At 35.4% G+C, this 27,074-nt stretch overlaps 2 protein-coding genes and 1 long non-coding RNA gene across 3 annotated transcripts in view; 1 reads left to right on the top strand and 2 right to left on the bottom strand.

Annotated features, from left to right (window-relative positions):
- The window catches only part of LOC129425993 (E3 ubiquitin-protein ligase TRIM39-like), a 315,525-nt gene that overhangs the window by 265,585 nt on the left and 22,866 nt on the right, over window positions 1-27,074 (bottom strand). The gene's annotated exons all lie outside the window — the stretch shown is intronic.
- On the top strand, window positions 5,426-5,873 carry LOC129451613 (uncharacterized). The gene is made up of 2 exons (XR_012359014.1): window positions 5,426-5,537; window positions 5,743-5,873. It is a non-coding gene; the product is annotated as an uncharacterized lncRNA (long non-coding RNA).
- Window positions 9,301-26,355, bottom strand: LOC141351267 (butyrophilin subfamily 1 member A1-like). The gene is made up of 14 exons (XM_073857921.1): window positions 26,213-26,355; window positions 25,688-26,038; window positions 24,965-25,237; window positions 24,730-24,836; window positions 24,297-24,354; window positions 23,261-23,293; window positions 22,057-22,083; window positions 21,354-21,863; window positions 19,990-20,005; window positions 13,665-13,798; window positions 13,295-13,360; window positions 10,819-10,863; window positions 10,675-10,701; window positions 9,301-10,568 (listed from the first exon to the last, which is right to left on the bottom strand). The coding sequence occupies exons 1-14, from the start codon at window positions 26,268-26,270 to the stop codon at window positions 10,042-10,044; spliced, it is 2,232 nt and encodes a 743-aa protein (XP_073714022.1). The 5' UTR covers window positions 26,271-26,355; the 3' UTR covers window positions 9,301-10,041.

Genomic DNA, 27,074 nt, shown 5'->3' on the forward strand with positions numbered 1-27,074 from the left:
TCTGTGGTGTTTTAGGTCTGTGATGGTCATATTCTTACTGTTTCATGGGTCAATATGTTGTATTGCTATGAAATAAACCAAACTTGTAGGTTTGCAGTCATAAATGTAAAAGAAATATTGATTTCCTTATAAATAATAAAAATACAGGTTTTATTGTATTTGAATAATTCACATGAACATACAAATAGCCTATTCTCTTCCCAACACCATACATTTTGCCTTGACAGTAAATTAAATCTTATTTAGTTATAAAAATGACAAACAACAAAACTCAAAACAAAAGAATCTCATACAAAACACCTAAATGTTCAGGTTACTTTTTACACCATATAATATGCCAATGACATGAATAATATTTGATATGAAGTAAATTAATTTTTTAGAAGATTATGTGCTGTCTGACATTTCAGTGCCACAGATATCAAAACTTTTGACAGCACACAGTTTGTTTGGTAATTCTGAAGCCCACAGCTGGAGTGAGATTCAGTTCATCTTCAGAGACTCCAAATATGTTCTTGTTTCAGAGCATTTAATGTAACTTAAGATGTTTAACCCGTGTGAAATGGTTTTATAAGTTCCTTGGAAACATTATTGTGTCTGGTATCTCATCAGTCAGGTTTGTCTGGTTTAACTCACCTCACAGAGACTCAAGTGTGCTCTGTTAAAATCTAACATTAAGCAGATTTCCAGTGGCAATGGTTTTGGACCCAGAGGTTCATCTCTTGAGTAAGACCCAGAGAACAGATGATAAACAACCAAAAGCAGAATTTTAAACACAGATCAACACAGCTGTGCTGTAATCCTGAAGAAGTGCCATATTAGACAACAACACCCAAGGTCAAGTCAGTTGAGGCTTTTGTGGGATAAAGTGGAGATGTAATCTGTTTCAAGCACTGAAGAGTGTAAATTAGGTTTGGCTTATACAGTAAATGTTCATTGATATTGCCAGGGGCGCTGCTAAGGATTTTGGGCCCCATGAAAAGAATCTGGACAGGGCCCCCAACACAGCTGAGACTTTTTTCATATTAATTTACATAAAATCATGATCTTTTATTGTATTTTGACTACCAATGGGGTGAGAAAATTTTACTTGAATTTAGTGTTTAAGAAAAAAGAAATCTTATTTCACAATTTTTTTTCACCCCATTGGCAGATCATTTTGCTTGTTTTGAGGACAATTTCACTTAAATTGTATATTAATTTGTCTTAAAACTAGACTTATTTACTTGGGTCATTTTGCTCATCAAGAAAAAGCATCTTAATTTAAGAATTTTTAGATATTTCTATAGCCTGGTTAGCCAGACCTACATCAAGATGTAAGGTCTGGCAACTCTTCACACAAACGGCTCAATGCAAGGGGCGGGATATAAGGTTGTCCCTCAAAATGCCTCTGCACGCAATAGGATAGCGCTATGACCAATCAGAGCAACGAAGAAGGTGACGTAGTTACTGTAACCAGTCGGCAAAACTCCAAACACATCTTTCTTGCTTAAAAAGGACTTCAGTAGGGTTATTTGCTCTTCTCTCAAAGAAAAACATAAGTCTAAGTCCTCCAGAGTTGCGGCCAAAGCCGCTTCAAAAGAAAGCTGTTCGCCAGCAGCAGCAGCCATTCTTTGTTTTCAAGTAGGAACCGTTGCAGCTCTGTCGTCATCATGTTAAGCCCGCCCCACAGACGCTACACACGATGTGATTGGCCTGACCAAATTTTGGTTTTTGGAGCTGTTAAGTGTATTGTGAGGGCCTAGACTAAACCCTGGCAGCAAATATATTTTGCGGCCGCTAGGGTGCGTCTAGATTTCTAGGCTAATATTTCTACTGAAAACAAGACAAAAATACTAAGTAAGAAAGTCAATTTTTGCAGTGTTGAACGTTTAACTAAAACTGTGTATTGTTATTTTTTCCAGCGTTTTCTTGACCTAACATGGGGAGACAATTTAGTTCCCTTATCATGCACTTTTAACACTAGAACGGCCACCAGCAGTCATTTTAACTGTAACATTTAAACTTATGCTTTGCAAACAATTATTTTCAAGAAAAAAAATTCTTAGTATTTTTGTATTGTTTTCAGTAAAAATATATATCAAAAAATTCTTAAATTAAGATGGTTTTTCTTGAGCAAAACAACCCAAGAAAATAAGTCTAGTTTTTAGACCAAAAATATTACATTTAAGGGATTTTGTGCATAAAACAGGCAAAAAATAATAATCTGCTAAGGGGGTAAGCAAATAAAAAAAAATTTTTCTTGAATTTAGTGTTTAAGAAAAATGTTCAAGATTTTTTTTGCTTACCCCATTGGCAGATTTTTTTGCTTGTTTTATGCACAAAATCACTTAAATTTAATATTTCTGGTCTAAAAACTAGATTAATTTTCTTGGGTCGTTTTGCTCATCATGAAAAAGCATCTTTATTTAAGAAATGTTAGATATTTTTACTGAAAACAAGACAAAAGTACTAAGAATTTTTTCTTGAAAATTATTTTTTGCAATGTGGTAATTATCTTTAACACTAGAACGAACAAGGCGTCATTTTGACCGTTTTGAAATTTGTATAGTCAATAACTTTGTCTAAATAAATCATAAAGCCTTGCTGCTCCCTGACTTTTCCTAAAACTACATGAATTTTCATTTAAACTAGTTTAAATATTTATTGTGTGAATAAAAACAGAAATATAATCATTTCTATCTATAACGTCCACAGGCAGTCATTTTGCGCTGTTTAACTTGAGTTTTGCCAAGTTGATATTTTGCCGGCGCTATTTGGGTGGACTGAACCATTTTATGATAATTGAGAGGGGGGAAAGGGGCACACGGACGTTTGTGTTTCCTAAACAAATACACTTTTTTTGATACCAGGAAACAGCAAATAGAATAATTTAAAGCTAATCATTTTTACTATTAAATATTTTTTAGCACCACAAATTTGGGGGCTTCTCTGGGCCCCCTCTTACTCGTGGGCCCCGAGAATTGTCATTGTTTACCCCCCCCTTTACAGCGCCCCTGGATATTGCAATCAGTTCATGGTGCTGTTAACACTTACTATACAAGCAGATGCGATGAGATCTGGTGCCTCACTTATAAAGCGTGCATATGCACAGATATGAACGTAAAGTGTGTGTGTGTATGCAAAAATCCACGGTAGAATCCATATTTATGCAAACTGTCTTTGACGTGGAAAAGTGCTTTTCAGTGTCTGAGCAGACGTTTGCTTGACCGACTGCAGGTTTTTGGAAGTATAAGCCATTCTTGCTGCTCAAAATGATTTAAACATTATCATGTGCTCTTTTAAATGTCAAAGACATTAATTAGAAATCGTTTAAAGATGGAAATCTGCAACTGTTCAGCTGTGCACAATTTTAAGCTCATTTGCGATTTATTTCACATCTGAAAGTGAGGTATACTCACATTTTCTATGCGTTAATTAATTTTATATATAATTTATAGCATTTTATAAATGAGGCCCATGATCTCTGGTTTGTTCATGTGACTTGAGAGCAGTCCCCTCTCTCTCTTAAGGACTAAGTAAAGGGTAATGTAGAGGCAGCCGGTAGTTATCGGGAAATAAGCCCCGACAGTGTGATCAGGACCCGACGCGAAGCGGAGGGTCTTGTATCACCCTGAAGGGGCTTATCTCCCGATAACTACCGGCTGCCTCTACATTATCCCGCTTATTACACGGCTACTTGCCAAATAAGAAAAAAACTGGACATGAATATGATTTTGAAACATTTTATTGGCATATTTGTTTTAAATTAACATTTTTATCCTTCCGCAAAACTTTGCACAGATGCATAAAATGATCGTAATACCTTATTAAGATCCTCTGCTTCATACTTGTCTGTCTCCATTTTTTCTCTTTTAGCCAGTCTTTGAGAAGTTTTAATGCCCATTCTGTATTTTTTTGTGTGTTGGCTTCGTAGCTGTCATGCTCTTTTTTGTCAAGTTCAGTCTCAGTAAGCTCTCTGTGTCTTGTCGTTGTTCGTTCTTCTATCCACTGTTTAAATGTTTTGTTTCTTCCGTACATGTTAAAATTAATGTCAAAATGTTCCATTCGTAGTTGTGGTTGTCCAGTGTTTGTCACAAGATGGCGCCAAACAGTAATCTTTATTGGCGCGGAGCGATTTTAATCCTACAAGTAGTACCGGCTATGCGTTATTACTTTGGAGCGGTTATTATTTGAAAAAGCAAACCAGCAAATGTCTCAACTGACCAATCAGAATCAAGCATTCCAGAGAGCCGTGTAATAATAAAGTATAATAAACGTTTGTTTCACTTAAGTTCTCAAGAATATAAAATTTTTAGTTTTATGTTATTTTAAACCCATCTAAGAATTCATCTATAATTACCCTCCCTCCTTAGATTTAAAAAGATTTCAAACACGTCCATCAGTATCAACCCATTATGTGAAAAAATAAACACAAAAGCTCAGACTTTTTTGTAAACATCATCACTGTTTAATTTGAACAGCAAAAAAAAAGTTGAATTGGAAATATTGTACTAAATGGTAAAACATTACAATACTTGCCAGGATTTTACAGACAGTTTCACAAATATTATTTAATGTCTCAAAATCAAAGTAAAATCAATAAGAAAAAAACAAATGACTACAAAAGATTTATTGATGTGACACATGTGCTTATCACAATAAACAAAATGTAGCTTTGTGATCTAACAGTCAACATCTCTGAACAATAATTTTCCTAGCAAATGTAAAATGTTCATTCACAATCTTATGTTAAATATTTTTCTTTGTCTCACTTTGTCTTCCCAATAAGCAAAATGGGTAACACTTTATTTTACGACCCGCAAAGCACCGCGCAATCAAACCGAATCCACAGCGCACCCACCCGCAACAACAGGGTAGGTAACCTGTAGGTATAAGGGAACAATACTTCAAGCCTGGGGTAATAAGGGGGCAAGAACATGAAGAATTATAAATTATTTATACTCTAAGTATTTTATAACTACAGGGCACCCACTGCAATACTACGTGGCATGCACGACCTAGTCAAGTCTATGGGGAAATTATGTTTTATTTATTTTTTATTGTGAATTTTTCCTATTGACTACTGAATGTTGTATACAGTCAATGTCTACGAGCCACATCGGCAAATAAATATAACAGGATATCACTTTTATTTTAGTAGCCTATATTACTTGCTTTTAATAACAAAAGTCCAGCTGATTTAATGTGGTTATCTTTTTTTAAGGTAAGTACAATAAAAATAGCAACTTATTCCATATTTACCAGGAAACTCCTACATTTGCGGACATATTTGAAGTGGTGCTTTGCAATTTATTTACTGTAAACACAAGTATTTTAGCCAAATATAATTTATGCAATGGCAAACCAGAATGAAACAACAGCAGATATCAGCTCCCGCTAAAGCAAAAGACGACTACATGCGTAGGTTACTGCGCAGTATTAGGGTTTGCTGGAACGCGATCCTGAGGTGAAATTTCTTTAAGAGGTTTTAAAAACGTTCTACACTGTGGAGTACGGCTGCGAGTGATGTTAGCAGGATCCGCATGCTGGATAAGGTGACTGGTTTTGTTAATACATGACTCACGCATTTCAAACAATGTTTTTCAAGAAAGTTGCCAGCTAACGGTAGCAGGTTAGCTAGCACATAAGTAAGCCTAAAATTTATAAACGTAACTGTCTTAGAAAACTCTGTTTCTGTCAATGCACAGTTAAGAAACATTTACTTAATGCTTTCATTTATGTTTTTTATATGTAATGCAGAACAGCATTTGTGAGACGACATCAACTCATCATCCGAGTGGACAAGAACACCAACAGAGGAAGCCAAGCCGCAAAAACAATGAAAAATTGTCATGACTTTTTATTTTAAATAAAAGTTATGTGATAATAAACATTAAGTGTTGGCTTAATTATAGTGTTTTAAAGATGTTTTGAAAAAAGTTGTTTTAAAATAAAAATAACAATATTCTGTATGTTTATGGTATTTACCCTATAACATTTATTAACAAGAGGTGAACAAAGCACCACTTTAGTTTACAGCCCGCAAATATGAGAGTTACCTGGTACATACACAGAACAATCGGGGAATAAGCCCCACTTCAATTTACAGCCCGCAAATATAAGAGTTACCTGGTAACTCCTGTATACATATACAGATCAAAGAGGTACAAGTTGCTATTATCTTTATTGTGTGTTATATTTTATTTGCCGACGTGGCTTGTAGACATCAACTGTAGGCTATACAAAACACTTCATCAGGTAAGTAGCAAATATGAAAAAAAAAACTATTACACATAGACCATATTACCCATAGACGTAAGTCATACATACCACGTAATATTACAATAGGTACCCTGTAGTTATGAAATACTTAGAGAATAATTTTCCATATATTCTTACCCCCTTATTACCCCAAACTTAAAATATTATTCCCTTATAACTACAAGTACGTACTGTAGAGGTACTCTGTTGTTACAAATAGGTACGCTGTAAATTCGGTTTAATTACGCGGTACTTTGCGGGTCGTAAAATAAAGTGTTACCGCAAAATACAATCAGACAAAAAAAAATGCAACCAACAAAGTATAATCAGAAGTCATGAACATTTACACAAACTGAAGTCAGAACTGTAACAGGACTTTACAAAGTGACTACAAGAATATTTCAAACAAAACATGCTGATGATTTAATGAAGTGTGTTATTTATTGTTGATGTAACTCATGGTGTCAGTCTCTATCAGGATAATGATCTTGTATGTTACTTAAAGTTAGTCAACTCTGTTGTGAGTTAAAACTTTTACTCAACCATGAGACAGAGACAGAGATGAAGAAGACCATCAGGCAGATAAAGCGATGATAAAATAAAGGCCCTTTTTTAATGATCTAAGCATATGATCCATAGTGCACAGCGCAAGTACACTTAGGGTGTGTCCTGAAAAAGTATGGATAAATGATCACTGTGAACTCAAAAAATATTTTTACAAGAATAATTTACAAATATGCAAAAAAAAATTGCACTCAAAAAACACTTTATTTGTAACAAACAGGAGATTTACAAACATTTCAAGAACCGCAACGATTCAGAACCTGAGAGACCGTTGTGAGTGTTTTTCATCTCACCATATGACACACGATTATCCAAGAAACACAATAATAATCTTTTACATTTTAATCCTTTAATTTTTCTTATTTTTAAATCTGACCCGTGTTGGCAAAATTAGTTGTAATGCGTACTGTCTAACTTTGAGCTACAGGCAAAAGATAGTATAAATATAGATTGTGGATGCATCCATCCACATGCGCATCTGACATTTTGATTTTGGTTTAGAAACATTAGAAAATAAAATGCAGGACTTGCTTGATGTTGAAGGAGTTATTAAGAGTTACAGACTCGAAAAAGATCTTTCTCGCACTGACAGACAGATCTGAAGCATGGACACATATGCGGGAGTGCGCAAACCCAATATGTACACATATACAGAATTGCAATTTAAAAAGAATCTGTTTTGACAAGAATTCACGGAGATATAATCTGTTATGTCTTAAGTGAGTGTTTGGTTAACTGTGAGGAAAAAATATCTGATGTGTAACATTATATTAGATCCCTGCAATACAGTAAATCTTAAAGCTGACTGTCTCAACATCAATCAAACAATAAAAGAAAGGAAAAAGTTAAACAGGGCCGTGCACAGGGGGGTGGCCCGGTGGCTAGAGCAACTGCCCTTCTGCCCTAATCGGCTAAGGTGCCCCTCTCACCAACCCCAGTCAAAGTGTTCTGTTACCGCTCCTCTAAAGATCCACTGTTTCTGGTAATCCACTTCGTGATTTCCCGCCCGCTCCGCAGCATCTCTCACATTCTGTGTCCCCTCTTTGAAGGGCGAAGACGACAGTTTGTTGTATTAGCAGGTAGATTCATTACATTACCTCAGTTGTTGAGCTGCTCAATTAGTAATTTGGTAGTTTGAAGCCGAGAGAGGTCGTGTTCTATATTTATTTTTGCTTGCTTGTGTTCTCGTGATCACTATTTAATTTTCTTGTTATCTCGAGAAAACAGCAGCTTGTTTTCTCGTGATCTCGACATAACAAAAGTTGTATTCTTGTGATGTGATTAAAGCTTACGTGTACTCAATAGAACATAATTTTTAGACTGCAAAAGCATATTTAGTTAAATTAGCATGGATGAACAAATGAGATTTTACTTAGATCAGGGATTCGCTCAAGATGAAACAGATTTGCCAATAATTGACCATTTGATAGCGCGGTGACTTTAGGGACCGTCTTTAAATTACACCATATACGTTTCCACTATAAACAGCATTAAAATGGAATAACTTAAAGTCAACAAACAGTCACAAAACCAACTTTAAAGTGTTCGTGGTTGTCAACTATAATGCAAACTTTTTTAGATGTTTTATATTTATTCCAATAAACTGTTAAATACTATTGAAGATAGAAACGTGTACAGTGCACTTTAGAGATGGTCCCTAAATTCACGAATATCAGACTTTATTTATTTATTAAGTCTATCGACAATTAGCTACGCTTGCTAACGGCGAAGACTCCATATGCATCAGCAGTCCACTTCAAAATAAATGAAATATTATGGACAGGAAATTACATTATTGCATTTGGATTATTATGTCTGGATAGCGAGAAAACAACTTTTGTTATCTCGAGATCATGAGAAAACAAGCAGCAAAAATAAAAATATGGATGACCTCTCTTGGCTTTCCTATGTTTTTGTATTTCTGTGGATGATTTGCTCTCTGTCTTCTAAAGTGCTAACAACTTAGCAAACATTTTTAGAATTACAGTGATTGTCTAATGTGTAATGTACCCGATGAGATCTAATATAAATAACACCAAATTTGCTGTTGTTGGCACACTTTGTCGACAAAAAATAAAAAACAATGTTTTTTTAAAAAAAAGACAGAGTTGGAAGGGAGGCTGCAAAAGCTGTTCAAAATTGCAAACATGGATTCAAAGCTTCAGCATGTAAATCATATAGAATATTAAGAAGTTTTGTCACACTCTAAATCTTGTTATAGAGTCTATTTTCCATTATAATCACTTATATTATTTGATACTAATCTATAACACATCATATTGTTAAAACCATATAAATTGTGCCCCCCGTGTCCCCTGTTTGGTTTGGGCCACTGCCCCTCAAAATGTCTGTGCACGGCCCTGAAGTTAAACATATATTTTCCTATAGACATTGTTTTTGACTTTGTGTGTGCCTAATCTATTTGTTTTATCAGTGATTATAAGATATGGATGCAGTCATTTAGATTTTTCACAAATGACTTTGCTGTCAACTTCAAACAGGTGAAGCTCTGTCATTTTTTTATTAGATTTCAACAAATCATACTTTTTTAAAGTTTTTTTTAATAGAGAATGCCAAAATATAAATAACTAATTTTTTGAAAATTTGCTCATTCCGACTCATTTTGCCAGCACAAATGGTTTTGTGTGTAATAAGCATATTGTCTTCCCATTTATAGGTGCATAATACTAACACTAAAAAAATAAATAAATGTGCCATTGACTTTAGATCAAATTTTAGTTGGTCAGTGGCACAATCCATTTCAGTTGCCTCAATGCACCAACAATGCGCCTAAACCCTTCTGGCTCAGACCAGCCATGGGCGCACAAATGGGTGCAAATGCAGGTGGTATGTATACATCGTGGCGCAGGACTTAAAAGTGAAAAGCAAATAAAACTTTCGCTGCATTGGGCCAGGTGTATGTAGGGTGGCCCCAAAATGAGCAGAGTTTACTGAATAATCTTTGTTGTGTTTTCAATGCTGAATTCATCTGACTAGACACAGATTCAACAGGTGGTAAATGACTCCCCATGACATTATTGAGAAGATTGTTACAGTCCTTTAGTAGTGAACAGCGGTCAACAAGGCTTTCCAGTGCCACAAGCTTTATGCCAGAGCCTACCAGATCAGCATCAAATGTATATTACTGAAAATGACACGCACATCCCTTTGTATAATACCATTCCAAGTTACACAAATAACTTAAGGAGAGGATTTTTATATTTAGATCAAATCTCAGAGATCACAGATGATGAGAGGTGCAGAGTTACTATGCCAAAAGATCGGATGTAGCTTCTCCTTAAAAGATTGATCAGTAAATGAGTATATATGACACATAGACTCCACATCATAAAAAGAGACTCGACGCTCATCATTATCCACAAACACCCCGACTCTCTGAGGCTTCACGCTCACAGAAATAGGAATATATGGATACTCACTAGCCTGATACTTTCCTCCTCTCAAACCAGCCACCCAGTATCCCTTCTCAGGATTCAGACTGACAAACCCTTTCCTCTTAACAGATTCTCTGGCCACACCCACAAACCACTCACTTAACCCCTTCACCTGCACCTCATAGTAAAAACACACTGAGGTGAATCCTTCATTTCCAAGAACACAGAGTTCCTCATCAAACTTGTTATTTGACTTTTGATCTTCATCCTTCACTGTTCCTGATTGTTGTTCATATCTCACTTGTTTCCCATCATCAGACACAATGAGATGTGGATGAGCTGAATCAGGATCCAGAGTCACTTTCACTGATAAAATATAAAAAAATTCAATGTGTCAAGAAAACCACATACAGTCTTATCAAGCAGCTGTAGATCTATAACACTTTAATGATGTCATAAAGCTTTAACTTACCTGCAAATTTTCTCAAGAGTGATTTCACTAAAAACAGAAAGACAGTAAAGAGTTAAACAGAGATCATAATAGAAGATTGTGAATGACATTAAAACATTTATAGTAAAATCTAATAATTGAATAAAGATATGAAAATAAACTCACAACTTTCTACAGTCCCCTTCTCTATCATTGCAAGTCTCTCACATTCTAGAGAGTTCAAGTTGTAAATAGGAGAGAAAACAGATTAAGTCAAATAAAATTAAACTTTAAACAACAATTATTAACACAAGCATTTACAGCGGGGAAAATAAGTATTTGACACATCAGCATTTTCAGTATCAGTAAGGAGATTTATAAGTGTGCTATTGACACAAAATTTCCACAGGTGTAGCCATCAAGCCAAACATTCATACAAAGAATCAGAACATTTAAGTATACAAGTTGAGTCATAATAAATAAAGTCAAATGACACAGGGAATAAGTATTGAACACACTTTATTTAATACTTTGTAGAAAAGCCTTTGTTGGTGATTACAGCTTCTAGAAGCCTCTTGTATGGAGAGACCAGTCGTCTGCATTGCTCAGGGGTGATTCTGGACCATTCTTCCAAACAAATAGTCTTTAAATCTTCAAGGTTCATTGGGCCTCTTTTAAGAACTTTGATTTTCAGTTCTCTCCATAGATTTTCTATGGGATTTAGGTCAGGTGATTGATTGACCACTTCATTGTTTCCTTTGCCTTGTGTTTGGGATCATTGTCTTGCTGAAATGTCTACCCTCTTTTCATTTTCAGCTTTCTGGTAGATGGCAGCAGATTTTTATCCGGAATGTCCCGGTACATTTCTCCATTCATCCTGCCTTCAATAATATGAAGTCTGCCAGTACCCCTTGCTGAAAAGCAGCCCCAAACCATGATGCTTCCACCCCAAACTTAACTGTTGGTATGGTGTTCTTGGGGTGGTGGGCAGTGCCATGTCTTCTTCAAACATGGTGTCTAGAATGACTGCCAAAAAGTTCAATTTTGCTTTTATGTATGTCATACTATAGTCTCCCAATAATCCAGAGGCTTCTCCAAATGCTCTTTTGCAAACTTTAACTGAGCCTCAACATGCTTTTTGATCAGCAATGGAGTCTTGCCTGGTGAGCGTGCATGGATGCCATGGTGGTTCAGTGCATTGCTTATAGTTTTCTTTGAAATAACAGTACCTGCTGATACAAGGTCTTTCTGGCCTTCTGCCCGAGTGGTTCATGGCTCTTGGAGAACTCTGCTGTTTATTCTTTGGACTCCTCGCACTTACGTGTTTCGAGATCTTACGTGGAGCACCTAATTGTGGCCGGTTTATGGTGAAGTGATGCTCTTTCCATTTCCGTATAATGGCCCCCACAGTGCTCACAGGAACATTCAGCATTATGGAAATGCGCCAATAACCATTCCCATCAAAATGCTTTCAACAATAAGATTATGAAGATCTCGAAAGAGTTATTGCTTTTACCCATCATGAAGTCTTTCCTGTGTTCCTCTTGGGTAATGAGAAGCCTTTATAGGCCATCAATTAGGACTAAAGCAGCTGATATCACTTAGTACTGATAGGGGGCAGGGTTTCTCTCTCAATACTGAGAGATTTAAGGTGATGATCTGGCTTTCTCTGCCATTTTGCACCTTGTTCTCTTCATGTGTTCAATACTTATTCCATGTGTCATTTCACTTTATTTATTATGACTCAACTTGTATACTTAAATGTTCTGATTTCTTTGTATGAATTCAATATTTGGCTTAATGGCTACACCTGGTGGAAATTATGTGTCAACATTACTGATAAAAATGCTGATGTGTCAAATACTTATTTTCCCCACTGTAACTATTTTGTCAAGTTTGCTCTGATCTTAAATCTCACAATAGAAATACAGATGTTTGTGTGAACTATTGATCATAATGACCATTATTTGAGCTTCAGATCAACACAAGAGTCAATAGTATTACGGCACATATCCTCTTTATAAAGGAAACATCTTGATTAATACTGTATCCTATGTTTTCTGAGATAGGGAACGAGACACTGCGTCATGAAATGAAACTTTTGCATGCACGCATCTAATTAACTTATAAAACTAGTTCCTATTTTATCAGCAACGAGAGATGATGTCACAAGTGACGGCAGATACCAGAGGGTATAAATAGGAAGCGTAAACAACATATGCCAGCTTCTGGAAAAAATGAAGCAAGTGCTACAGGCACAAGGAGTTATGTCAAGTTATCTCAGGGAACAAAAGCTACAGTCGTAACCGAGGCATTCCTTTTCGAGGGAACTCAATGCTGCGTCCAGAAATAACAGTTTTTGGAATAAAATGCCCACTTTGCCAAAAACGTAAGAACAACTTAGACCACATGTGTGCAATAATCATGAACAAGGAAAAAATATATAAATTATACACAGATATATATTATAGGGTTCTTTTTCCTTGTTCATTTTAATTGTGCATGTGTGGCCTAAGTTGTTCTTACGTTTTTGCCTACATTTAAAAATAAATTTATATGAAAGTTTTTGTTGAATCATGATTTGTAAGTAAAAACGTCCATACGCACATTTTACAAACAAATTTGTGCATATGCATGCTTAGTGAATGAGACCCAATATTACCATTTTTTAGTCTACTCTCTTCAGTCTTTAGTCTCTCGTCTTCACTCAGTTTCTTTCTCTGTATTTCTGAAGTGGAAAAAACATTGAAATTATTTCTTTACAACTACAAACATGAATTATTTACCATTAATACGGTTGTCTGGTTTAAACTTTGATTTGCCCACTTCCACTTGACACTGATGTCTTTACATGATAATGTGTGCAGTTCAGTTTACAGCACAAATCATAAATCTGTCTGAAAAGTATAAATTATTGACTTTTAAGCACTACAGTATGAGAAATGAAATCTCAAATCACGGTGTGCTCAGTTGATGATGAAGTGAATCTAAACCTGAAAAGGTAAACATAATAAAGCAAACATGGATGTTACCTCTGTATCTATAGATGAACATAGCGATCAATATCCCAGTGATCACACTGAATATAATAGCAAATGAAATCAGGACCACTGATATCCTCCAAGAGTTAAACATTTTACCTGTAAAAGAAAACGTACAAAACTTACTTTTTCATTATTAATATATGCAAATGGTGTACTATACTAGGCTCAAATACAGTGCAACTTAGACTGTCTAACTTTTTTCAGATATGATCATCATTTTAAAACAGCAGCTGGACATCTTTATGTCAAAACACCCAGTTAAACTGTGTGGGAAAAGCAATATGAATAATATTATAAAACATAAAAATATGTCTTTTAAATTGTTAAAGCAAATAATCAAAATGTAACCCTATAGATTTATTAAAATGTTAGGGGTCATATAACCCCTTCACTTAATATCAATGATTATTCACTTGAATTTTAAATATTTTCATCTGGGCTATTCTACCAAATCTGTGGCATTTCTGTTTCCAGGACAAAAATGCAAGAAAACTCCTAAATACATTTTATTATTAAGCAGTGTCCTGCATGCTAATGTAAGGTACCACCCACAAGCCCAACGACAGATACAAGTGGGGTGGGTGAAGGGGTCTCGTGTTCGTTCCTTCCTCAGCGCTTCTAGAAGAATAATTCCATATCAGGATTAATTAAAATACTTTTGACCTCTGTATTTAAATTATAATCTGACTCCAATTTAATATAATAAGAATTTAGTGCATTATTCCAATTATCTGTTGATCATAATTTAGATATTTGATTATTTATAAATTCCCATAGTCTTAGTTATTCGTTCATTAGGGACCCAGTATCGCACAGAGTATACGCCGGCCGTTGCGTATATCTCACGGACACAAAATTGTCAGTCTGATCTTAGTCAGAGGTTGCCGGGAAAACTAATATTTTTATGTCTGGCCCAGGGGCGCCGCTAGAAATTTTGGGCCCTATGAAAAAATAGGGGGTCAGGCCCCCCATACCCATTTCGTACCAAACATACAATCCAACCTAATGTAGCTATTCAAAATCTTTGTCTGTAATTTAATAATACAGAACTATTTATTTTGCTATTGTTTTGACCACAGTTATCAATAGATACCTAAAATGTCTGCAGCTAAGATAATTTATTGTGCAATGCAAATTTAATTGAAAAATACAGTACATTAAATCAAATATTCAGAGAAAATGCAACATTCTTAAAGATTAAAGATAAATGTGACCATATGCCTGTGAAAACCCAGCTGAAGTATTTCTTTGTAATTTACTGTTTTCCACATAAAATCATCCTATATAATGTAAAGAACATTTTGTGAAAATATAAACTTGATATCTTTAATGTTGACTGAGTAATGTCATGTCAGCAATTGAAATCATAGTTAAATTAATGCTTGAAATTAAACTGTGATGCTTTTTATCTCACAATAAGATTTGAGACTTTTCTGATTTTCACAGGCAGTCTCAGTGACATACTGTATACTTGAGCTCTTACACACACGACATTGTAACATTTTAAAATGGCGAACAACAACAATGCATCTTTTCTATGTACATTCTGCCTGAAATAAGACTGGGTCAACAATGCTTGACCAAAGCGGCGTGGTGAGCTTGAACCTGCTTACATCACGAGGCATTTTTTGGACCCAACATTCAATAGGAAAATTCAACTGCAGTAGCCACCGTTTAACCTGAAGAGGGCAGCACTCAGACGTTTTTACACCATTGTAGTATTGAAACACTTTATATCCAAATGTCAAAAAACGTACTAAAATCAATGAACAGCACTAATAAAACCCAATTCTTACAGATCATTAACTAAAAAAAGTTCGTTTAGGGTTTAGTTACTCTTTAAGAAAACAGCTATACTGTTATTAAATCGTTCTTCAGACTGTTTTTTAATCACCGGGGCTCTAAAATGAAATGAATGACAACTATAGCAGATTACGACATAGATTTCCATTGATTTCTTAACCCTGTTGCAAGTTGAGAAGCTTTAATATACATAATTTGACTAGTTTAGCCTTAGTTGCATTTCAGTTTTGTCACAACCAACTCGATTTACGACTGCATAAAAATCCTTCCTTGGCATATTGCGTTACAAAACAAAACAGTGTGTAACCGATCGCATTTCTAGTTTATGTTAATTAGCTTATACGGGCTACGTTAATTTAAACAGCTTATAAGGGCTGACTTCGCGTTAGAATCATAACATAAATCAGGGAACGTAAATCACCTTGTGTTTTTTTAAACTGGGGTGAACAGAGCGAAGACTTTACAGTGGAAAGAAAACTGCATTGTATTGCTCCAGCGTCCCATTGTGTAAACTGCATTTATAGTAAGGAAGTGCACATATGCAGATATCATAGGAAATAGCAGTAAATACACACACCTTGTTCTCTTCTGAAGTTCACGCGCACTGTGAGACGGTGGATTGAAGACGGTGCTAAAACGCAGAGTAAAGACGGGGCAGGTCTAAGAGGGCTCAGCTTAAGGGGGTTGCGTGTGCGGCACAGTCCTTGGCTGGGGCCCTTAAAAGTTCATGGGCCCTTAGAATCGTCCTAACTTTCCCCCCCTTACGGCGCCCCTGGCCTGGGATACTGGAGATTCAATGCATAGATCCAATCCAATGAGGATAAAGCCTGCCCTGGAAACACCTTTAAGGCCTCGATAATAATTCCAGCATCCCTTGGGCTTCCACTCCTAGAAGATCCATTCTTTACAATTACAGCCATCACAAGCTGCCCAAGTCCCGCCTCTTCATCATTATCCTGCAACATTAAACAGCAATATTGTCTTAAAACCTTTATAAATTCATACAGCTTGAATATTGAAATAATCCACACATTAAACTTGTATATTAAAATGTTTTAAAGAAAACTGGAAGATATGTGCAATGGAGTTCATCTGAGTTTGTGGCTTAGGTGTCTTTGAAATGTGCAGTAATATCGAAAACTGATAATAAATTCTCATTGGAATTACAAATAATATCAAAAAATGTTTGAAAAGATATAACATAATCTATATTTATAATTAGGGCAAATCTTTTCCCTACATTTTTTTCTGACACACGATAGGATACAGTCACATATTTATTTGTTAACCAAGTTACTCACATGTGTATATATACACACATACACTATATACACAATATAATATGTACAATATATTTATTTAATAATATTCCTCACCTTTTGTTGTGAATAAAGTTCTCCCTCAGCAATGTTTCACGTTGCCTGCAGGAAACTGCAGTACAGGCCTTCATGAACACACAATTTAGATAATAGGTCGCGAAATTAATAATAATAATAATTAAAGTTCAATTTACATTATGTAGAAAGCTTAAACATTTTAAAAAGACAACTTATACATTTACGTTAATATCTTACTCACCTTTTGTGGAATTAAATGAATAATGTTATATTTCCCATCAGTAATGATACTGTACTCCAGTAAGAGGCCTTTGTCAAACAATTCAGTCAGCAATGGTTCATGTTTTCCGCGGGAATATTCAACACAGGGCGTCGCAATAGACCTTTTGCGAGTCGACGTCACAGTTACGTCACGCACGCATGTGGTGGCAGAAAAACAGTGGAAATGAATGAGACACGAGTGAAACGAACAATATAACTCACTAGAAAATGTTTTGTTGTGCTGTTGAGTGTCAGAGTAGGAATGCCAAAATAGAGGACATTCATTTTTGTAGTATACCGTCGTCGAAGACACCATTTGAAGATAAACGTAGGTGTTTATGGTTGCAATAAAAGTCCTCAACCGGACAGACTGGAGTGATGAAATCATATGAAAATCTTTTAATAATTTGAATAGAAAATAATTAGAGAAGATATTCGGTGATCTGTCGAAGTCTGATCCCTCTATGTGTTTCTTATAGCGTTTTCATCACGTTACGTTTATAATTTATTCAGAAAGATTAAAGATTTGAATGAGTTCATAATATCAATAATATTACCATTTATTAAAGTTTTCGTATTTTTTCAGTTTTCTATTACTTCTTTTTACCTTATATCTTAGCCTATGTCTTCTTCCTGTTTGTTCTAAATTATGATGTTTACTAATAAATATATAAACATAGCACACACACACACACACACACACACACACACACACACACACACACACACACACACACACACACACACACACACGATGTAAAGTGTTAATTATATATAAACAGGCCTATACAAATTAATTTGTATGTAAACAAAATAGTTTTAGAACAAACACGTAGGCTATAAATATAAGGAAGAAATTGAAAACAGGAAAATTATGAAATATTTAATAAATGATATTATACAGAATACATGATATTGCTCTTATAAGTACATCAGCGATTCATACTATAAAAATAATTGATTTACCAATAAAAAACAATACATATACATTACATACATGCACACAATTAGTAGCCAAGCCATTTAAACTTTTAATTTATTTAAAAAATAAACGTAACTTGGTGAAAACGTCATAAGAAACATTACACTTAAGAGAAATATAGGGGAAACAGACTTCTACAGAACACCGGATCCATAAAAATCACAGTTTAATGCTAAAACACTTCACACAGCTATTGAGAAGCATTCACTTTCTGCCACCAGTTGGGCTCCGCCCACAAAAAAACGTCATCTCTGTTTGCAAACACGCAAAAGGTCTATTGAGAATAGTTTTACATTACCAATTTATTCGAATACTTTGTGGATATAATTAACACAAAACTAAATAAACCGAAAAAGACCGCAGTAAATTCACATTTATCTTTAAAACACGAACCAAGCGAGCAAGCGAGCAGAATTTGTCATAATAGATACATACATATTACATATCTATGAGAGTTATGCTGCCTTCACGTGCTATGGGAAAGATGATATTTTCCATTTGTGAACTGGTATGTACCAGCGTGTTGTGTTCAAGTGCATTTTCTATTTGTGAACTAGAATTTACCAGTTTGCTGCGTTCAAGTGCATTTTCCATTTGTGAACTGGTATTTACCATTGCTTTTGTTGTCATTCAACCATTCACAACGTTGCTGCTGCTGTCCGCCATTTTGAAAAGGTCAAAGGTAATCTCATCTCGGCAACTCGGGCATCAAAATATTTTACGAGTTGCCCAGTGGAAAATACCACATGAGGGGTGTTCATGTGCATTTTCCAAGTGGGATTTTGGTATTTACCATAATTACGATAGCACATGAAGGCAGCATAAAGCTGAAGTTACGTCCAAACCTGGTCCAAACCCAGTTCATATTAATCCTTATTGTAATTAATATTTACAAATTACAAACAAATTATACAAAGAAACACTGCTTATAGACTTATAAGACCAAAGATTGCCCGTTAAATTTACCCGAAATGAATTTTATCCACAGTTTAAACACTATATTGACGTAACAGCCAGCTGTGATTTTCAGCGAGACTGGCCGAGGTGAGGCGCCGTTGTCCGGGATATATGATCCCTAAGCACCGGCTGATTATCTGGAGCTCCCATCGCCAAAAACGCGAAGGAAATGTTTTTAATAGGCGATATCTTTATGAACCTACTGCAGATTCTTGTTTAAAAAACATACATTCTTGACTGAAATGCTTTCAAAACTTTGAATTTTGGCACAATAACAGAAATATTTCCTAAATCCGTCTGCTCAGCGCTTACGACCTGCATATCAACCTGAAATGGTTTTTAATTTAAAACAGCTCATTTGTATTACGTTGGATTTATTCAGTATTTGCTACATCGTAGATACACAATAAGAATAGCTAAGTCCTTCACAAAAACAATAAGTTGTTTTTATTCCAGTCATTTTTAAAGAATTTTAACACAAAAAATTACCAAACTACATGAAATTAATTAAATCTACAAGCCTACAGAATGACTTTTTACAGTGTAGAAACAGTAATGCATAAATAAACCTTGTACATAGTTTAGTAGCATATTCTTCTTGGCAAAATTTATCATTATAATTAACTTAATTATTTCCTGTATTTTCTATCACCAAAGTCTCTAAACGTATGTAAATGCAGGGAATGGGATTCAAACCGAACACATTTTCTCCCATTTTGTGTCCCCCCACTTCTCAAACCAAAGTTACACCCTCGACTTCAGCATTACATTCCTTAAACACAATACCATTAAAATGCATAACCACAAAATAGAAAACACATCCTTTACATTAATGTTTAAGTCTATTATCAGTGTTACAGTGAAATGAATTAATATTTTTATTGATTTTGTCAACATAACAGGACCATAAAATCTCTTATCAGAGTTCCTGCAGAGTTGAACACATGTAAATAGTTAAATAAGATCTTATTACCCTGCTGTATGGTGAACTGCACAAAAATATCTTATAAGAAACTGAGCTTCAGTTTTTCAATGATTTTTCCTGACACTCTCAGCAGATTATTTATTTGAGTTTTCATTTTAAACATCAGACTTCCAAACCAGACAATAATTTCATATCACAAAATGAAGTTTTATTTTAACAAAGTTCGGGAGGCGCACGTTTAGGGAATCAACCAATCACTGACGTGAAGACCGGTATATTTAGCCGTCTCTCACCTCTATCCCGCGACAAGTTCAACAGCATCCCTCCACCACCCCCTCACCTCACTCTAGCCTAGGCTCTTCTCCCAGTGATTAAAGGGGGGGGGAGTTCTCTGGGTTCGGGCCATATTCCGAGCTCGGAGCCCTCCCCGGACAGCACGCCAAATACGCATAAATTAATATATATGAATTACCCAAATTACGATTTCATGTACGTGTAAACTCGTGAAATAAACTTTAATGTAAAATATATGCATAATATATCTGCTCACTGTAAACAATCGTAATCTTCTTAAAAGACCCCTGTATACAAACACTTGAATTGTTTTGCCACCAAAGCTTACTGTTGATGTGGACCCCCAAATTTTTAAAGGTCACTTTTTTCCTGTGTTTTCGAAGCTATGTGTTTACTGTGCACAATATAACGTGTTCATGTTTCGTGTGTAAATTTTTTTTATTTTTCACACACTTTACTTATGTCACAAGTTCTGATTGTGTAGCTTGTTTAGTGTGTTGTGATTCAACAGCAGCTTTGTTTTTCCAGAGCCATTTGAGCTTAAAAGACAGAGGGCTGTACTCCAAACCGACCATTCTCTGTAGTCTTTGAAAGGGGAATTCTGTTAAAGAAAATCGATCGCTTTGTATGAATTTTGAGCTTTAAGTTTTGCAGGTATTATTTATGCTCTAACACTAACTAAAGTTTGAAAAATGGCATTACAAAAAACAGGACCTTTAAGAAGTAACCTGATTAATGTCCTGACTTTGAACAACAAACAGAGTTCCTATTTGCCACTAATCTGGGGTCTGTGATCATCTCCTCATTTTTGTTAAATCTTTCACTGCAGTTTTTTAGACATCAGTTTTATGACTTTAGTTGGGTTTTCACAGTCTGGTTCTTTTGGTCATAAAACTGTTGAACTCTGGTGTAATTGACACAACCGTATTTTTTTTTTTATGGTTTAATTTGTTATACAGCTGCTATACACACAAAACATATTTCTCTCAGGGGACAAAAAATATCATCATCACGTTCCTGAAAATGACAAACACATCCATGTGTATAATCCCATTCAAAGTTACAGAAATAATTTAAGGAGAGGATTTTTATTTCTTTGATTAAATCTCAGAGATCACAGATGATGAGTGGTGCTTGGTTAATATGCCAAAAGACCGGATATAGTTCCTCATTAAAAGATTGTTCAGTAAAAGAGTAGATATGACACATAGACTCCACATCATAAAAAGAGACTCGACCCTCCTCATAATCCACAAACACCCCGACTCTCTGAGGCTTCACACTCAGGGGAAGAGGAACATCCTCAGGAGCCTCATACTTTCCTCCTGTCAAACCAGCCATCCAGTATCCATTCTCAGGATTCAGCCAGATCCCCCCCTTCCTCTCAGCAGATTCTCTGGCCACACCCACAAACCACTCACTTAACCCCTTCACCTGCACCTCATAGTAAAAACACCCTGAGGTGAATCCTTCATTTCCAAGAACACAAAGACGTTCATCAAACTTGTTATTTGACTTTTGATCTCCATCCTTCACTGTTCTTGATTGTTCTTCATATCTCACTTGTTTCCCATCATCAGACACAATGAGACGTGGATGAGCTGAATCAGGATCCAGAGTCACATTCACTGTTAAAATATTGAGATTTCTGCTTTACAGATGAATGTACAACAAGACAAATCTGAACAATAAAACAAAAAATGCACACAGATGAAAAAGAGGATAACAAACAAATTCAATGTGTCAATAAAATCACATACAGTCTCATCTAACAGCTGTAGATCTATAACACTTTAATGATGTCATCAAACTTTAACTTACCTGCATATTTTCTTAACAGTGATTTCACTAAAAACAGACAGACAGTAAAGAGTTAAACAGAGATCATAACACAATTATACTTAAATGAACAGTATGTAAGAAATGTATATCAATTAATCATAAAATGGCCCTGATATGTCACTAGACATTAAGAAATCATTTTAATTTCAAATACTTGTATCACTGACAACAGTGGTCCGGCCAAGATATTGGCCCTGACCCAAATGGCGCACTTCATGTGGACTTTTCGGTCTTGTGGCCTTAAAATGCGCGTTCTTGCTTAGTCTACGAGTCCGTAGGGTGTCCCATCTGTCATTTTTACGCTTTGAAGTGTGCTCATCAGCGCCTCCTTTGCCCCCTTGATGCGGTCTTCAGCGAAGCCTGCACTGCAGCAGGCTTCGCACACTTTACCAACCCAGAAGTCCTTGCGAAAGGGCAATCAGAGCAATCAGACGACGGAAGGGAGGAGTTCACACTGACGGGCAACTTCTCTACCTATTTCCGGTGTGATGCTCGAGTCTGTCCCAAAATACGACTCCGGTGCACCCCCGTGGACTCGCATCAAGGGTCCCTAAAGTCTGGACTACGTGATGTCATCAAAGTGTGGACTCTGAGGAGGACCACAAGTCCGGAGTGTGCCATTTGGGACATGGCGATTGTCATTTAAAAAGTGGAGTTGCAGCCCTCTACTGATGTTTATGTTGTCATGTTGTGTATTGGCCACCAGTTGTGTGATTGCAGTACCATTTTTAGCCACAATCCTACATACTGTTCCTTTAAGATTGAGAATGAGATCAAAACATTACAGTAAAATCTAATAAATCTGTTTTACTTGCATATGATACGACACACTGACCTATTTTCACAGACAAGGCTTATCTACAGTAAAGCCAGGATTAGGCCTTAGTTAAATTAAGACGTTTAAGCATCTTTTATAAACATGCCTTAGAAAAGATGTTACTGATGTGTATCCTGAGACAAATCAATGACACAGGCATATTTTAAAATCAATGACACAGGCAAATATTATTTTAAGATCTGTAAGTGCAAGTTATTTTTAGTTGAGACACCTAAAACATGTTTTAGTCTAGGACTAGTCTTAAGACTTGTCTGTGAAACCAGGGGACAATGTGTTTAATTCGATTTCAAATGAAAGTTTGTCTAATAATGAATCATTTAATAAAGGCATTAAAAATAAACTCACCAGTTTCTACAGCCAGTGAAAGTGTTTGACGTTCTAGAGAGTTTAATTTGTAAAGAGAAAATAGATATACACAACAAAATTAAATGAAAGTGAAAACAATAATTACAAACATAAACACTTTAATATTTTATCAAGTTTTAATAAATGATTTTATGTTTACTATGTTGTTTATCAAAATTTGATCTGATCATCTACACTTAAATCACACAACAGACACACAGATGTTTGTGTAAACATTTACAGTGCAGGTGGATAAAGTTTGTGAACTCTTGATCATAATGACTGAGTTTCTCTCTTTTATCAGCAGTAACATCCACTGAGTGTTTCATGTATTGAGTGATTATTTCAGCTTCACATCAACACAAGAGTCAATAATATTTCTGCACTGATTCTCTTTACATAGGCTATTTAACTCTTTATGTTCAGTAATATTACTGAGATGTAATTTTATTTGAGATGATGCTAAAGTATCTCAGTCAGGTTGAGATCAGGACTCATGGGTCACTACAGAAACTGTTTTATCTTCTTCTGTTAAGTACAGATGACCGCACAACTCCTGATAAATGTTTACTGTAAATGACAACACACAGTCCAGGACCTAAGACAGCAAACAGCTTTAAATCATGATGTTTGTCTTGTTGTGAACTGTAAACATCAAGACTGTTAGAAATACTCTTTATAACTTTATATAATTCATACAATTACAATACAGCTTGAAGTTCACACTGGGCAGTGATTCTTGTCTTCAGTCTTGTGTCATTGAATAAACTTCATGTTAAGTGTAATTCACACACATTTATCACTCAACACTGTAAATATGTTTAACACAGTTTTTAAATAAAGACATAAAACACATGAATACACCAATGTTATTTTATTAAAAATAATAAACTAAATGTTTATGTGTCTGGATTACTACCAAATTAAATTAAATACAGGTGATTATAACATGATTATTTATTAATATTTAATGAATCAAAACTGTTTTTCAATTTACAATAAATTAATAACATAAATAACCAACAGACATAATTACCATTTTTTATTCTCTCTTCTTCACTCTGTAGTCTCTCTTCCTCAGTCTGTTTCTTTCTCTGTAGTCCTAAAGAGAAAAACATTCAACAGATATAATTATTACAGGAATAATAACTACAGACATACAAAAGTTTTTTATAAAGATAATTTTCTGGTTTGAATTTGATTTGTCCACTTGACACTGTGATGTCTTTACAGGATAATGTATGCAGTTCAGTTTACACCACACAGCACAAATCATAAAACTGTCTGAGCACTACGGTATGAGAAGTTACATCTCAAATCACTGTGTGTTCAGTTGAATCTAAACCTGAAAAACTTCACACTGAACTCCACTAACTGATGAGATTTCTTTAAATCTAACTAACCTTTGGTCACACTATATACAGTACATACATTATAATAAATATAACAAACCAATCATGAATGTTAACTCTGTTTCTATAGATGAACACAGCGATCAATATTACAGCGATCACACCGAGCACAGATCCAACAGAAATCAAGATCACTGATGACCTCAAAGAGTTAAACATTTTACCTGTAAAACAAAACTCTCTTTATCTAATATTGATTATATTCACTTGAATTATGAATATTTTTATGTATTACTGCATCAAATCATCATGAGACAAAATACAACATTAGAAACAGTGTGTGTGTACTTACTTGATGTAATAATCTCAGTCTCCATCATGTGATGTCTCAGTTTGACTCTACAGTGATATTTACTGTCTCTGTTATATACAGTGATCATGTGTTTTACTCTGAATCCATCTGTCTCTTTCTGTGCGTCTGTATTTTCAGATGTCAAAGTGACTCCTTCACTGTCCAGCCACACAAGTTCAGGTTCAGGGTTCCAACCTTTAGATTCACACTGAAGATGAAGTCCACCAGAAACATCAAATCCATCTACAGTGATGAGTGGAGGACTTCCTACAGCTACACATCAAGAATGAAAAAAAAACATTAATTTAGTGATAACTTTTTTCCTATACTTTTTTCCTTGTCTTCTTCTGGCTTATTGTGATTATGACAACATGCACTTAACTAGGGTGACCATACGTGCCATTCATCCTGGACGCATCCCGTCCAGGATTTCGGTGCATCTTCCGGAAGTCGTAATTGTTGACCGCATACGCCATTCAGTTAAAAACATAAGATATACAATCATAGTTTCATTCTTACCTTAAAATGTAACGGTTGCTTTTCTGTAACAATAATAATAATCCTCTATGACGTATGTGGTCGAAAAATATGACTTCCGGAAGACGAACACAAAATCCTGGACGGGATGCGTCCGGGAAGAATGGCACGTATGGTCACCCTAACTTAACCCAATACTGAACATCACTTACAAGTACAAGAACAATAAAACAGTGGTTTGCTCACCTTTAACTCTGAGATCAACAGTGATGTCATCACTCCAGGTATTGGACTGAATAAAACACTTGTAAGCTCCTTCATCAGAGATCTGAACTCTTGAGAGTTTGAGTGATGTGTTTCCTTTCTGTAGTTCATCTTTAAACACTTCAGTTCTTCCTCTGTACGACTGAAGCTGATTTGTGTTTTTATCTTCATGATCTTCATAGAGATGAACTACTGAGTCTTTGAGATCAAGTCTAAACCACTCGACTCTCATGTTTACAGCACTGATGTTGGGTTTGAGAGAACAGGGCAGAATCACATCTTCACCAACTACAGCGAGGAGAGGAGCTGCAGGTCCAACAACAGCAAACTGATCTGTAAGAGACAGAAAACAGGTCTGAAATCTGCTGTCAGAGAGGTGTTGTGTGGTTTCATTGTGTTAAAATTAAAGAAACCATTCATGAAAAATAAATGAATAGTCAATGTTTGTAACAATGGGCTTGTAACCACAAAAAGTTAATGTTATAGTTATAATGTGTGAATATTGACCTGCTGTTGAATCTGTGATTCCAATAATAATCATCAGAGTCACACAAATGAACTCCATCACTCCAAAACACAGCTTCTTAAAAACATGACAAAATAAAAAATGTTTTTAGACACAAACACATTTACAAAAACAAATACAAACAAATGTGACCAGTCACGGAAAGTAGGGACACAAGTCGGATCTGGGGCATTTTGAGTTATTCATAGATTCTGAAAGTGCAGATTTTAAGCTTTCCAACGATGTGTAACACATGGAAATCTGATAAGATTTGGAGAAGTTGTGGCCATTTGAATGTAACACATTCAAGAAAGAGAATGCTGAGAAATTTGAGAAAGAAAAAAGTTAACACTTTCCCTTTTCCCTGGCTGGAGAGACAATAGGGCTCATTTACATCTCATTTAGCTAAGCCATACCCCCTGTAAAGCCGTTTTGAGATACAGAGATTCTACCATCATATGTAGTATTTTATTACAGAAGTCCGAATGACAAAACGCAAAAATAAACAGGACTTTTAACGTTACCTTTGCGGGGATCACAAGTCGAATCCAGTCTGTTTCAGATGTGTGAATCATCCAATGATTTTTGTCCACAAATGCGTATAATCCGTGAAATATAGATATATAGTCTATTTCGCATGAACTTCTGGTAATACAATATAATATACAATCTGAGGACTATTTACATCGTAATATGTAAGGGTATATCAGATTACACTCCGGTATTTACGTTCCGTTAAACACATGAACCCGCCTTCAAAGTTTGTATTTAAAATAATAGATAATCCAAAAACAGCACCGTCGAAAACGTGAAGTCCTTAAGAGATGTTACCAATCGCTCGCTCGTTCCTCCATCAGCCAATGA

Source organism: Misgurnus anguillicaudatus, chromosome 19 (assembly GCF_027580225.2).
Source record: "Misgurnus anguillicaudatus chromosome 19, ASM2758022v2, whole genome shotgun sequence".
Lineage (NCBI taxonomy): Eukaryota > Metazoa > Chordata > Actinopteri > Cypriniformes > Cobitidae > Misgurnus > Misgurnus anguillicaudatus.

Coding starts and splice junctions, on each gene's coding strand:
- LOC141351267 (XM_073857921.1), bottom strand. CDS start 26,270: ATGGAGTTCATTTGTGTGACTCTGATGATTATTATTGGAATCACAGAT. Junction 24,355..24,729: donor TGTTCATCTATAGAAACAGA/GTTAACATTCAT, acceptor TTAGGACTACAG/AGAAAGAAACAGACTGAGGA. Junction 10,702..10,818: donor GAAGGGGACTGTAGAAAGTT/GTGAGTTTATTT, acceptor TTCTGTTTTTAG/TGAAATCACTCTTGAGAAAA.